General features: G+C 37.8%; 1 protein-coding gene across 1 annotated transcript in view; it reads right to left on the bottom strand.

Moving 5' to 3' along the window:
* LOC135477850 (integrin beta-1-like) overlaps nucleotides 1–14,281 on the bottom strand; it is a 50,044-nt gene that overhangs the window by 33,069 nt on the left and 2,694 nt on the right. The window contains exons 2-4 of the mRNA XM_064758056.1: nucleotides 6,070–6,161; nucleotides 2,022–2,119; nucleotides 1,408–1,518 (exon numbers count right to left, since the gene is read on the bottom strand). Of these exons, the coding sequence (XP_064614126.1) occupies nucleotides 1,408–1,518; nucleotides 2,022–2,119; nucleotides 6,070–6,136 (276 nt within the window). The 5' untranslated portion in view covers nucleotides 6,137–6,161. The remainder of the gene's footprint in view (nucleotides 1–1,407; nucleotides 1,519–2,021; nucleotides 2,120–6,069; nucleotides 6,162–14,281) is intronic.

Raw genomic sequence — 14,281 nt, 5'->3', positions numbered from 1 at the left:
GCTGTATTTTATATGACTGAGCAACCCTTGGTTAACAGTTATTATTATTATTATTATAGAATACAGGATTTCACTCATACGATGATTATTATATTTATTTGCTTGCAGTTTCACATGTGTTATTTGTACTCCAGAATATTTCACCTATAGTACAGCAGTTAGTATGGTTGTGGAAGGAAACCCGGCAGAGCCCCAGGGGAAACCCACAACCATCTGCTCGTTGCTGGCAGACCTTCCCATCCATGATGATGATTACAAGCAAGAACAAAGTAAGAATATGTTTAAACCACTGCCACTGTCAATCTCAAAAATTCTTTCACTTATTAATGCATGATGGCAGTCTGTTTTAGGGATGGGGGAAACCAGACTGGCGGGAGTAAACCACCCACCTTTGGCGAGCTGCTGGTAAACTTTCTCTTAAGTGCCATACATCATATTGATGGTGAGAAAATGTTCTCCAGTGAACTTCAAAAGAGTTCACAAGACTTCACCCGAGAGAACCATCAACTACTTTAATATTGCCATTAAAGTCAAATTTACTATACATGTATGTACTGTGTACAAGCTCTGTATGAAGCTCTTACTAAAACGGATGTTTAAATTCCATCAAAACAACATAATTCTACATGTAGGTAATGACTTAATTTGATTTTTCCCTTTAAAAAATGCATACAATTAAACTCATGTAGCCTAAAATGTAACTTTATCCTTAAACAGTTGTTGCATGAACCAGAGAAATGACAAGTTACACTGTTAGAAAAAAAAATGTGAAGAGTTCAGAGAGAAAAAAAAATGACAAATCCAAATCAACTTATCATTTTGAATCAAATTAAATTTTGTTTTTACCTCCTATTTATGGGAACGCAGGCATATGAAGGTAATGTAGGTGTCAGAATGATAACTATCACAAAGTTGAGAGAGCAAATGCAAATTTATTGAAAAGGTAAAAAAAAATCGCAAAAATTTGAATTTTGTAATGTCTTGGCATGAACAGATCAACGGCATATATCTGGTTTTGTGAGTGAACTCTTCATGTATACATTCATCTGGTTTTATGAGTGAACTCTTCATGGGTACGTTCATCTGGTTTTGTGAGTGAACTCTTCATGTGTACATTCATCTGGTTTTGTGAGTGAACTCTTCATGTGTACATTCATCTGGTTTTGTGAGTGAACTCTTCATGGCTACATTCATCTGGTTTTGTGAGTGAACTCTTCATGTGTACATTCATCTGGTTTTGTGAGTGAACTCTTAATGTGTACAATCATCTGGTTTTATGAGTGAACTCTTCATGTGTACATTCGTAAATAAGAAGAAAAACCAGATTACAAACAAAAAATGATGTGTGCTACATGTACTTTGATGAGAGTCCAGTTAAATGAGCCTGTGGTTTTGTTATGAACAAACCTTGGTGTACTTGACATCGTTGTCTGGGTTCATGATGTAGCTGGGGTCACAACCTTTGCTGACCAGGCTGGTGTACAGGTCACACCGGGCTTGGTTGTTCTTGTCAAAACCCTGCAATCACAAACAAAGAGTGACCATGAGACACACCATCCAGATTCCATTAGTACCCAAAGTTCCTCAACCTTTTCTCATATGAAAGAGCAAATTTTAAGTGCAATTTATAGACTTTTTTTTTCTTTTTTTTATTTCATTTTGGAGGCAAAAAAATTACATTAGTTGGATTGGCCAGATTCAGGGCTTCATAAAAGTAGAATTTTATCAGTGAACACAGAATAATGCCTTCAGAATATGCTTGAGTAAACACCTTGCCAACATGCGAAAAAGTTGACGAATAACCAATGACCGTCCGCAGGTTTCTGGTAGACCTCCCCATGTACAACTGGAAAGCTGGTTGCTTTGGAAACTAGAAATCTGATGAACACAATCTCACGGTGCATGTAGTTTGAACTGAAAACCCAAGGCCACACAAAGGTGCACATTGTACATGTAACTACATGTATTGTATTTGGCCGCCTGAATCACCCATTATGCCTGGGTACATATACACAACTCACATCCTGTGTGCACCAGGCACAGTGCTGGGACTCCGCTATACACGCCCCACACGTCTCCTGCGCCTGGCATTGTTTGGCCATCGCTGTGTTCTCATTCACTGCAATAAAACAACAACAACCGTCAGGCATGTCAGTTCTTGCTCCTCACAGAGCATGTGCTGCTCTCTACAATCGCTCTACATCACTGCCCACCAATAACAAAATTTGTACAGAAATCTTGAAAAAAAACCGCTGAGATCAATACGTTATCTCAACCTTTGTCCATAATAATACTTCTTACACATACGTTCTCATTACCCAGGGCTGAAGGACAGCATATGCAACACCTGAAACCATTTTACTGCTGGATGCTGATTCAAAAGTTTCATGCAAGGACACCAGTTATGACGCTGGGCCTAAACAAGTCTTTATGAGTGTTGAGCAGACTTCAATGTTTATTTATTTATTTGATTGGTGTTTTATGCCGTACTCAAGAATATTTCACTTATATGACGGCAGCCAGCATTATGGTGGGAGGAAACCGAGCAAAGCCTGGAGGAAACCCACAACCCGCTGGTTGCTGGCAGACCTTCCCAGTTATGGCTGGAGAGCAGGCTTCAATGGTCAACTCTGTCTGGTGGTGGTAGCTAATGTGGTGTACATGTAAAGCCAGCGAAGAATGAATAACGATCACGGCTTAACGACACCTCGGCAATATTTCAGCCATATCATAGCAAAAGCGAGCGAAGAGAACAGCAAGATATCTAAGTTTTTTTGATTTACACCAAACTAAAGAATACATGTATTTCAAGTTCACATATATTTTATTGGTGCTTTTCGCTGTACCCAAGAATACTTCACTTATACAACAGCGAACAGCATTATGACGGGAGAAAACCGTGCAGATGGAGCCCGGGGAAAACCCACGCCCATTCACAGGTTGCTGGCAGACCTTCACACGTACAGCCAGAGAGGAAACCAGCATGAGCTTGACTTGAGCCCACAGCTATCCTAGGTCATTGCGCTGTGCTGGCGCGCTTATCACCTCAGCCACGGAGACCCCTCGGTTTACATGCAGCGTCTATACAAATACATCTGCATGAATCTAACATAGGCCCAGGCAGAAGCTTCCTGGTTCAGGAAAGTAGACAGTGCCCTTTGGGAAATCATTTAAGTACAATATATGTGTACCTGTCAAACCTCAGGGCTCCAAATCAACATTCGCTCACACTTCCAAGTGCAGTGGATATTTTTGCCTGGACCATCAAAATTACACAATAACTACAATAACTACAAAATAACTACAATAACTACATGTGGATCTTCATGGTCTGATTGCTCTGTGATGTATCAACATTTCATCTAGTTGTAACCCATGACATTGCCTACTTTTATAAACAATCATCTTAAACAATGGCTTCTACAATTACAGTATTAGCTGCTGTAAATTCAGATGAAAATAGATAAAGCAGTTTGACAAGGTTTCTTTTCATATCAATTTAATATTAAGCACCAGCTTCTGTAATACTGAGGGGAAACAGCAGATTTTCAAAGAACAAAACATCCTACAGGCAAGAGACTAATTTTGTACAATGTACATTTGTAGTTAATTTCAAAAGTTAATATTAAATTAAATTTTATTTATTTATTTGATTGGTGTTTATTATTGGCTGATTGGTCGTACTCAATTTTATATTTAAGGTATTTGTATGAAAACTGAGCTTTTTATTGTTAATCCATCATATTTTTGTTCAGTTCATGTATTAGTTTTAATACACATTGATTAGTTTTAAAGAACAAACATTTTTCCCTGAAATACATGTACACGTAAACCATAAAAAAATTTGAACAGTGTAGTTGCCATCCTACGTAAAGGTACTTACATAAAGCACAAAGTATGAGATAACATACTAGTACTTTGTGCATTTTCACATACAAGTAATAATAATTGTAAGGAGGTTGTACAATGTACAATGTCACACTAAAAACACCAGCATGACACATCCATCCGTTAGGAAACCAGGCATTTCCTGTTGGCTTATTTACTCTACAGGTGAATTCAGTACAGATTTATATAAAACCAGGAGAAAACCTACACAGACACAAATCTAGTGGGATTATTATAAAATTCCTGTGGAATAAAACCTATAGTTTTAGATACACATATGTAGAGAATAAGTTATATGTAATAAAATAGAACTCCCCCAAAAACACATATTTCAAAATCCTGATTTTTTCCTCGCTATCAAATAAGAAATCCTGGAATACTAATTTTTCTCCCTAAAAGGCACATGTTAAAATTACTGATACCCTACTTGATTTACTTGATTGGTGTTTTACGCCATACTCAAGAATATTTCACTTTTACACAATGCCGGCCAGCATTATGGTTGGAGGAAACCAGGCAGAGCCCGAGGGAAAACCACAACTATCCGCAGGTTGCTGACAGATCTTCCCACGTACTGCCGGAGAGGAAGCCAGCATGAGCTGGACTTGAACTCAGTGACTGCTTTGCTGAGAGGCTCCTGGGTCATTACGCTGCGCTAACGTGCTAACAAACTGAGCCACATTATGATGTATTATGCGAACATCTTCATGTACTGCTAATGCAGATTTTGCAGCGGTACACATAGGGAAATGAAGTACATATACCTGGCCCTGTGTATTTACAACTTAATGGCAGAGGGTAATTTGTCATATATATATGCACATGTACTGTAGTTTCTTATTACATATACAGCATGTAAACATATATATATATATATATATATATATATATATATATATATATAGCCAGATATATTTACTACATGTACAATAGTATGTGTTGTTTATGTTTAAACAGGTAAACAATCTGCCATCCATTTTACAACTGAGCTTATATGTTTGTTTGTACTTGTCCATGTATTACTACTATATATAGGTCAGGTTGCTCTGACTGTCACTGGTAGACATCTAGCTCTCTCCATTCAACTCCAGCTATATGTGTAGATGCATCTATAGCCCTGACCTTATGCCCTCCACAGTTTTAGCAAGGTAATTTTCCTACAGGAATCCAGAAATCTAATTCCCAGTATATTTACATAAGGGAATAAGGGAATCCAGACAGAAATGGCAGAAAAAAAAAAGATGTTTTATGTGGATATTAAGATCTGCATCTGCATGAAGGATTACAGCGGCATTTATTATGTCACATACATGTACATGTACCTGCCTCGAGAAAAGGGATTTGAGGACAATTTGAAACAGAAATCTCAAATTTGATGAAAAATCAGTCCTGTGTACATGTATGTAAGTGAATATACTCAGTTGTACATAAACATTTTATACATGTACTAATTTATTTTAGATTTATTTGATGGGCGTTTTACGCCGTTTTTATATAGGTATTGTATTTGACCTAAGATATTAGTGTAACATGGAGACCTTTAAGCTGAAGGGCAATGAATTATATTCGTGATGTATATGTAAATCAGAAGTTATTGTATACATGTGAATGTGTAAACATGTCAACCAATGATATCAAAAACACTGCATGTAGACATAACATACATATGCATGCACCAGGGGCCAATCTCACAAAACTTCATCAGTCCTGTTTCTCGTAACTTTTTTGGTAAAAGATGCTGTCTAGGTGACAACAGTGCCAGAAGGTGACATCATTTATGAGAACAATTACAAAAAAACTGATGATAAAAGTTTCGTGGAAGGGATCCCAGATACATGTATGCACATCTGCAGTTTGTTACATGTGCCCTTGGGGGCAGATTTACCCTAATTCTTGTAATTTTTGGGACACCTGGTCTACCCAATGTACATATAATTGTAGCAGGAATATTAAGTTTCTTTTTTTTCCACATGGTTAGTACATCTAAATGACCCACATATTCAAATCTTTACTTTCCCCCCAAAACTGAGAGAGAAATGTAATTCTTTGCTTTCAGCACCTAAAAATTAGAAGAAATAGGGTATACAAAAGGTGCAGTACACTGAATCATGTACATGCGAGCAGACAGGTAATTCTCCCACATGTATCTGCTCATGTCATAGGTTGTGTTGTTCTACTCACCCTGTGCTGAGGCCAGGTAGGCCAGCCAGCACATATGCAGTAGAACAGGTCCTACCAGACTCCTCATTCCTGCTCTCTGCCTGCCCGACAACCTGTAACACAAGACACACAGCTATGTTATATATGTGTACACACTCTACCTGCTGTAGTACATGTATAGCCGTTCGGGTACAGGGTTGTACAAAGAAATCAAGAAGTGCTGTGTCAGCTAAAAAACTCAGACCATATTCACATCAAATTTCTCTTAACTTTTTTTTTTTTTTAAGGCTGCACAAGTACAAATACATGCATGATTCAGGGGCAAAGTCAAGACTTTAACTGTTTTACATGTACAAAAACTGGTAAAGGTGATTTCTTCCCAAGTACATGTAATTACTTTAAACTCAGAAAATATATGCCATGTGCTGATACAAGCTTCATACTAAACACATCTATCGATACATTCAGATGGTACACATTTAACAACTAGGGTTATAAACGTAGAATACATTGTGTGCAGTACTTGGCCTGCCTCTGGCTGTACACATTAGTCAAGTATATGTGTTAAATCTAATTATTCAATTTCACAATTACATTGTTTACTTATTTATTTATTTGACTGGTGTCTTACGCCGTACTCAAGAATATTTCACTTATATGACCACAGCCAGCATTATGGTGGGAGGAAACTCACAACCATCCGCATGTTGCAGGCAGACCTTCGCACTTACGACCGGAGAGGAAGCCGGCATGAGCTGGAATTATATGTGTTGTATCCATTAGAGTGCATAAGTAGATGTATTAAACCTCAAGTCCAACTAATGCTGGCTTCCTCTCTGGCCATACGAGGGATGGTCTGACAGCAGAATAAATAAATGTATTAAGCATTCAATTCAATACATTCTTTATTGGAGACATAAACCCAACCCTATCAGAAAATACAGGGCAGGTAAAACGAAGGGAAATTTTTTTTTTTTTTACTGTGATTTTTATACAAATCAAAAAGATTGGGATTTTAAAGAGATTAACATTGAGAGAAAAACAGCAAACGAAAATCCCAATATAAAGTTTGGTTTTTATTGATTAAGGCCCTTGTTTGGAGGGTTGTTCGGGTTGGCTCCAACAACAGTATTTTGGCCAGTCACCTCAAACGACATCAAGGGCTGCAGAAAAAAAAGTGCACATCCTGTTGCATACATGTACATGTACATGTACACCTAGGGTTGTGCCCAGTTTATACATGTACACTGTATAGGGTTAGGGTTAATCCTGTTGTAATTCTGGCTAGGAGACTAAATTCACCCAAAAGCTGCATACATTATATGAAGCCCACACATGTAATTATGATATACTTACATGTACAGTCTATACATTTATACGTATATCAGTGAACATAATTTGGTTTTCAAAATCGGACAGCCACTAATTATCAACACTACTTAAGTTCTGCTTAGTGCAAATACATACATGTGTGATGGTCTTCTCACAATCAGGGCAATGCTATAAACACACACTGTGACACATCCCATGTATCATTCCAAGTAACATGCAGCTCTTAATGTTCTCATCTGTACAAAGGCGTACATTTATGTTTTGATTCATTTCATTGGTGTTTTACGCCATACTCAAGAATATTTCACTTATACCACGGCAACCAGCATTACTGGTGGGGGGGAAACCGGGCAGGGCCCCGGGGGGAAACCCACGACCATGTGCAATGACGTAGATGTTCACGTATGCACAGACTTTATCAAACAGTACACATAAATGTACATGCAAGTCCATGTCCTTCAATATATCATCATTCACATGTCATCCTCTCCTACATCATCAACCTTTTCAACCTCTACATGACTTTCCAGTGGAATTTCTCCATACAATACACCGATCCATTTTCGCCGCGTAGGCCACGCCTCCCTTGCAGACGCCATAGCAACGCCCAAGGTCGGACATAAAATGTAAACATGGCGGCCGGTTCAAATTTCAACTTGCTGCCTCAGGAAATTTCTACCGATTATTTTGGCGATGCCAACGTTTTAACCAAGCGTGCAAAAGAGAGGGGGTATAATTTTTTCGTTAATGGTTACGTTCATGCGCTCAAAGTCAACAGTTCCAGTAAAAATATCGTCGATATCAGTGCTAAATGCTATCGTTCTATGAGGAAAAGCGAGCAACCTCATCGAATTGACATGACGATTCATACCCAGGAGAGAAGAATCACGGACAGTCATTGTTCATGTAAAGCTGGGTATGTGTGCTTTTCCTGTTTATGTAGTGAATTGGTGTATAATTATAAATATCTTGTAATGTTCATAAATGTAGATTTAAGTTTAACATGCTGCGGCAGGTATTTTAACTGTTGTCGTTGTTGTTTCGACGTTAGACTTGGATTTAGACTTATAGTTTGTTATCCAAAGCGCGTTGGCGCCTTCAGTTTTGTTGCATACGTTACAAAATAAAATCTGTACCATAGAAACTAATAGAGACCTAGCTTGTACTTCTAATTCTGAGGTTAAGACTGTCCAGCGATGGTTCACTTACGTTGTATATTTGCATACTACGAAAAAATATTCGGAGCTGTTGAGCCCATAAGTTAACTCACACTAGTGTTATGGTACCGGTATCTTCTTTTTTATTTTTACAGAATAACTGGGCTATGTTCTCATGCTGTTAGCGTCGTCTACACAGTTGGCCACTATAAACGTTTGGGACTGAAAGATATCCCTTCACAGCTGGCTTGTACCAGTTTGCCTCAACAGTGGCACAAACCGCGGGGCCCAAAGATCAATGCCGAGCACGTAGCTGCAATAGTTTTCGCTAAACCAAGGCCAACACCTCGCCGAAAAAGGCCAGTGTGTTGTTCTACACCAACACTTAGGTAATTATTAATTGCAGTGTGAACAGCAGTGCAAAATCCTTCCTCTGATCAGTGACCAGCATGTGCAGCTCAGTTTATTGGCCTGTAGAGCATCACTAATTGGCCGAGAGAACCAGGTTAAACCCTGTCAATTCAGTAGGAGCTGCTGTTAGGGTAGCCTGGTTGGCAAGGTGTCCGCATGATGTGACCTAATAAGCAGATTTACAAGCGCCGTCAATCGCCAGACCACAAAGGCCTCATATTTTTTTAAAAATGTTTTCCATCAAGCAACAAATCAAGTCATCAGTGCACTTTTTGTGACAGAAACTGATAGTTTTTTGTGACAGAAAGTGTTATATTTTTACCAACAGGATCCCAGAATTGAGTCACAAAGTGTTATATTTTTACCAACATGATCCCAGAATTGAAGGAAGATGACATGAAGAAGTTGAAAGTAGACAAGTCCACACCATTATCATATTTACTGCAAGATGAACTGCACACAGAAAAAACAGGGTATGGAATTGTGCAGAAGGGTTCAATGTTACCTTTACAGGTCTGTATAACAATACCAAGAAATTAATTATTTTTGGGTTAGGATCCTTTAATACACTTCAAGTATATTACAAATCCATCAGTCCACACCAGATGAACAATCAATCATAGTCATCCATATATCTCGATCATTTATAATGGGTTTTTTTTTAAACAATTTCCACATCAGTTTCTAAATCTGGTATATATGTCACCACTCCATATTTCCCCTGATGATGAAATTGTTTGTCCAAATTGTAATATATGGTACAAAAGTTATAATTTTACCAAAGTATCTTGAAAATTAGTTAAGATTGCAGCAACAAACCAATTTTCATTAATGCAGTGAAACAAGCTACCTGGAATTTTTCTTCTCAGTAACTTAAAACATTTCATTTTATTAATTGCCCGTTCAACATGAATCCTATGTGCTGCAATTTTTTTAGTCATATTTACTTCTGATTCACTTAATGGTTTTGCACTTGAGGCAAGTGGAGGTATATTCAGATTAATATCAAATTCTGACAGAATGCCTTCAATCCTAAACCTGCCATTAGTGCATCTCCAGCACCAATGAAGCCCCGTTCTTTCAAATCACGTACAAAATCATAGAACCCACTTTGTTCACAAATTTCATTGTCTGAAATTGACCCAGAAAACAAATCTGAAACAAACATAACTGATCCTCTAGGGTCACAAACAACTAATGACTTCAAGGTATTGGATGATTTATAGTCTGAAAAGCACCGACTCTGTACTTGTAAGGAAGACGGTTTTTCACATTTAAGCTCTGTACAATCAAGGATTGCTAAACAAGTCGGAAAATCAGCTTTGTAATTCTCAGGCATGTTTTCTATAATTACATTTCTATGTGGCCAATAGCTAAGGGAGCCTAACCTGACATACATATATTTTGCAACACCGGTGAGAACTGCTGACACTGTTGGCACTTTCACATTAAATCTGAAGGCCAGGTCTTTAACATGTAACCCCGTTCTGAGTCGACACAGGTACATAAAAACTTGTTGTGATAAGGGGAATTTTTTTACATTAGTTTCCTTTCTTTTCTGTGGATATGAAATTGGATTTGCACAATCACTGGGAAAGAGGAATGATAGTAACATCAGAAATCTGGCATATGTTAAGCCTGTATAAAACTTAAACAAATTTTTAATATTTGACTCAACAACTTCTTCAATTTCAAATCCACCTCTCTGTTTAAATTCCTCAGTCTGACACTGTTTATCGCACTTATTAATATTTAGAAGTTCCCTCTTGGCAAAGTCTCTGATCAATTTATTGTTTTCCTCTTCCAACTGCCTGATTCTTGCAACCATGGAGAACACATCCAACTCAGAATAGACTGAAATAGTAAATAGTGAACAGGATTGATTAACTGACTGGGCAGTAATGCAATTAAATAGCTACTGGAAAATTTCTCACAACAACGAAACTCAGTTTGGAATGAGATGGATATTCCCCGTTTCCAGAGTATGGAGTTATCTTTCCTTTAGACCCGGTATCTGCCTTCTGTCGTGTCCCACAGTGACCACATACTAAGCATACCATCTTTCAACTGTCTGGCTTTACAATATGAAATAGGGAGTATTCACCCACTACAAGGGAAGTAAAGTAACTTGCTACTAATGGCAAGTGGTGTTGTGTATCCAGATTAAGTAAACTGTGCCAAAGTTCCTATAAGCCTCAATAAATTTTAGCTGGACACTTAACTGTGTGAATATTCAGAGTTAATAACACACTAATGAAATACTCTTGGTTATTGTTTACATAATGGTAAATATTGTTCATATCAACCTACTGTGATTGCTTATAATAAAATATTAATGTTACCTATTGCTGGAAACAGATAATGTGTTGTTCTGGGCATATGATACGTGGCGGCGTGATTTTCTAAATTCCCCACTTAAAGCATCATTTGGATCAGGATATTCTTCATTAGGTCCACTGAGAGATATGAAATGCCGCAAGTAAATAAAGACACATATGAGTTGGTATTCGTGAGATTTCATTAAAAGTGAGCGAGTGCTTGGGTTTAACAACCTAATGAACAGTATTTCAGCCATATACAGACGGTGTCTCCTTGTTGCAGGATGGATTTCCTCCGCTCTTTTAAGGTGCTACAGTTGTACCTCAGAATGAGAACTTGCCTAAAAAGACACCCAGCAAGCCCCCTCACCCAGTCACATTATGCTGACACCGGGCCGACCAGTCGCTGCTCTAACCTCACAACAGCTCCCACTGTTAAGAGTTTCTGGTCTGACTAGACCCAGGTTTGACCCTGGATCTCCCAGCCCAGAAGCGGACATGCTAATCAATAATGACAGACTTAACATGTTAACGCAATCCCTCCCCTCTCCTATACCCCATAAAATAAAATAAAAATAAAAAAAATATTGCACTTAGGGACGTGGGGACAGTGGAACATTAACAAAAGGGTCTAAATTTCGGACACAACTTTGTTACAAGGAATATTCGCAAACGCACATGCACAGGCCTTTTACATGTAGAACAACACCACCGCCTTATGAATATCTGACAGATAAGCGGCGATGGAGCCTCACAGAAAGTTACCAAGCTTCGACAACCATTACATACATCACAAATAGATTCACTTACCTTTGAACAAATATATGTATGCTTAGTTATTTTTTTCCACGTTGAGATGGGAATGTGGACGGTGACTACAAAGCTATCCAGCGCAGGCATTTTTGCAGGTCAGACTTTGGCTTCGGGAAAGGAAATAAATTTAGCTCCTCCTAACTTTTCCGGGTACCTGCTATCAGATTTGCAAGTCCCATATGAAACAATGCTTCACCATTTTCACAAGAGGCAAACATTCAGACAGTATATAGGATGTCTTGAGGCTGAGTTTACTCAGACTTCTGCAGCCAGTTTCACGCGTCACGCAGTACTGTAACAGCCATGTTGTCGGAGTTTTTGTCCAACCTGTGGGCGGAGCTAAAGGGGTGAACGCGTTGTGCAATTTGTATTGGCTTATCGCCCCGTCAATCATATCGCGAATGGATCGGTGTATTATTATGAAAATGTTGCCAATGATTTGCTTGTGTCACTAACCAAATGCTACCCATGATATGGACCATACATGTACACTTCTGTCTAGCATGCATATGATCATCTAATGACAATTCAATATTTCATCTTAACAACAGCAAATACGCTTCTGAAATAGCTTGTCATTAATCTATACATTGATTGTACATTGATTGACATACAATGAGAATACACATTCAAACAAATACAGATATTCAAAAATGTCCATGCACAGACATAAACACATACACACATTCAAGGTCCTATATACACTAAAACATGCCAATACATGTACATCAATCTGATGACTCTAAGCAGGAATAAAAGATTTCATTTTAAACCGTTTGGTAAAAGCAAGTTTAAAATCAAATGCATAATTTTGCATTATTTTATATTTTTATGATTATTTTTTTTTTTTCATTAAAATATGAATGGCTAACTAGATATACAATCACTTTACAAGGACTGTAATAAACCAAGCTTCGTACTATGAGGTCAAGTACACTGTGTTTACAAGCCACTTTCATGAAAACGCTACAGATGAATATTTTTGATTATTTTTTTTAGTTTTCGTCAAATTCCTATCTATCATATGATCAATAGGTAGACCAAAATGGTCTGTAGATTGACCTCCACTTTTGGTTCAGACCAGTCTTCATGTACATTGTACAGATATATATTATAAAGTGAGTATAAGTGTGTGCAGACCATATGTCTGTCAGAGCTTCACCTCAAAATCACTACATGGTACACACCCTCACATAAACACATGGTACTGACACTACAGGCCCCCGTTGCCATGGCAACACCAATGACTAATCTTGAGCATAATTGAGAAACTGCTCAGAATGAATCAGTTCCACTTTCTGGAAGCCATTAATAACAACATGACAGCTTTTCTTCAGGAGAGATCAACACAACTGACTTCATTATCCCGCTGTCAATACATGTAATACTGGAATGGCTAATAGTTTAAAATAATATCAACAATTGTTCCTACCTTTACTGACAGTACTTGATTACCATATTACTCTGCACTTTGGCATTGTTTTTTATAATTCTATATGAGTTCTGGCATGTAAAATAACTTTAATGAATGGGCTTCTAGCTAATAGCTTGCAGATAAACTGCTTTTGCCTTTTCTCGTCGATACGCATACAGATTATATTAATGTACATTAATCATTATTATGATTGTCACTGTAAAGTTACTGTTATCATTATAAATAGTTAATGTTAGAGGGATTATTATTGAGTTGTTCTATGATTCCACTAGCAGATGAATTACCTCATCATGGTCACAACGCATATGACCCATCCCTGGTCACATCATGAACTTGTGGATGTTTTTTCAGTGCTGCTTTGTTATTTTGTGTTGTTTTCTCTTATGGGTGTCGCTGTGCATCACACGTCATAAGAAATTTCAGATATAAAAGTTCATAACAGGAAAGTGACCATGTTAGAGTTGATTTCAAAACTCTACCCAATTAATACATAACTTGACGACGGCTGGCTTATCACTGTCTTATAATTTGAGGACAAAATGCAGACGCGCTCTTTAGAGGCTACTGTAAAATTCCAACAATTTAAAGCAATTTAAAGTTGCCCAAATAACCACCACTGCTCAGCCTCTGATAGTATGATTATCTGAACTAAATTTATGCAGCATTGTCATACACCTGTCCATAGTTCAAATACATGTAGGACATACATGTAGTTCACTTTTAACTCTTTCCACTTTTGAACAATCTCTAGAGTCACATGGAATCGA

Source organism: Liolophura sinensis, chromosome 11 (genome assembly GCF_032854445.1).
Source record: "Liolophura sinensis isolate JHLJ2023 chromosome 11, CUHK_Ljap_v2, whole genome shotgun sequence".
In the NCBI taxonomy this organism is placed as follows: domain Eukaryota; kingdom Metazoa; phylum Mollusca; class Polyplacophora; order Chitonida; family Chitonidae; genus Liolophura; species Liolophura sinensis.
The sequence above is the reverse complement of the archived record's forward strand: the minus strand, read 5'-3'. Positions and strand labels throughout refer to the sequence as shown.